We start from the raw sequence: 1,599 nt of genomic DNA on the forward strand, positions 1-1,599 counted from the left end.
CAATGATTTTTGTTTACATATTACCCATCAAATAAAGGATAAACAAATACAGCCACAACAGGAGATATAAGGGCCAATCCCGACAGACACAAAGGCGGTAACAACATTTCCACATGCTCACTCATCTTGTCTTATAAAAATAGTTTATATGCCAAATGTCAACTGGCCAATGCTATTATCTTCTTATGAGAAATACATAAATTCGTTTAAAACTCATTAAAGCCCAAATACTCAGAACTGTCACTTATTTTATAGTTATTTCTACAAGTCTTCATGTATTTATTTTAAAGATTCGGTAAGAGCAACAAGTTAAAAAAAAAAACATATAACAAACATAATAAAAATAATAAAAATTATTACTTAATACACACAACTTACACAACTAAACCGGAGAAAAAAAATCCAAAAACAAAAGGTACTCTCAACAACTTTAATATAATTTATGTACTCTCAACAGTACAAGAAACAAATTAAAAAGACAAACAAACAATAAGTCTCAGTGACACAGCAAACAACAACACGAACTATATCAATCACATTACTAACACAGTTTAGCCCTTCATAAGTGGAGAACAATGCATACACAGTTCATCATCACAATTCTAACCCTATAACAATAAAAAAAACTTGAAAAACAATTCAAAACGCAAAATTCACAACTACAACAACCCTAGCAAATATTGAGATGAAACAAGAACTCTGTCCACAACCTTGCGCTTGCGCGGGGGCAATGCCCCTAGTCTATAATATAATGAGGCAGTTGCCTCATTCCTGTGCCGCCACGTCAGCGGTCTGTGGGTCCCACTTTTAAAAAGTGTGAAAAAGTGTCAAGCATGTGGTTCGAACCCGAGTTATTGAAATATAAACACCAACATTTATACGACTAAACTAAAGGTTACTTTGTACATTGATGGCCGAAACTAATATATATTTATGATAGGAGAGTTTACTCTCTCCTTAAGGTGTACACGTATGCATTTTATAAAGACTGTGGGGGCCATGATTCTCGGTTTGGTTTAGTAATTCTGTTCTCGCGTTTGGTTTTTTAAATTATATGGTATGATTTAAGTTTTCCCATTCAATTAATGTTTTATTCTGTTATTAAACACAGCGTTTTGTCGATTAGGGTTTTTTTAATTGTTCTTCGTCTCTTTCCCTTTGTCGTCTCCGTTCAGCTTCTCTGCAAACACCAAACATTAATCTTCCCTATTGTTCAACGTATGTCTCTTGATTTACCAATTAATGTTTTCGTCATTTAATTCAAAAGTGATGTCGATCTCTCCGTTTCCTTCACGCCAAACCTATAAATTATAGATGAATCTTCAGAACTTCTGTTAGTTAATATTCTTTATCAAACGTTCATTGTTGCTCGACTTCTCCCATTTTTGGAACTCGAAAAAAATCAAGAAGCATGGTGAATTCATGGGAACCACTCTACTCAGGTATTGTATCGACAAAAAATTAAGAGATTATTTACTTTCATTTTTTTTTTTGGTTGCTGTATGTTTAAGATTGTCTCTCATCACACTGCATGGAATTATATGAAGTCAAAGAAGACGAATAAGAAGTTTGATTTCAAGGTGTTCACCGAGACCGGTC

The 1,599-nt window shown here is 33.7% G+C and overlaps 1 protein-coding gene across 1 annotated transcript in view; it reads left to right on the forward strand.

Annotated features, from left to right (window-relative positions):
- The first annotated feature begins 1,422 nt into the window (after positions 1-1,422).
- LOC106314604 (post-GPI attachment to proteins factor 3-like) overlaps positions 1,423-1,599 on the forward strand; it is a 1,178-nt gene continuing 1,001 nt past the window's right edge. The window contains exon 1 of the mRNA XM_013752451.1: positions 1,423-1,442. Within this exon, the coding sequence (XP_013607905.1) occupies positions 1,423-1,442 (20 nt within the window). The remainder of the gene's footprint in view (positions 1,443-1,599) is intronic.

Source organism: Brassica oleracea, chromosome C9 (genome assembly GCF_000695525.1).
Source record: "Brassica oleracea var. oleracea cultivar TO1000 chromosome C9, BOL, whole genome shotgun sequence".
Classification (NCBI taxonomy): domain Eukaryota; kingdom Viridiplantae; phylum Streptophyta; class Magnoliopsida; order Brassicales; family Brassicaceae; genus Brassica; species Brassica oleracea.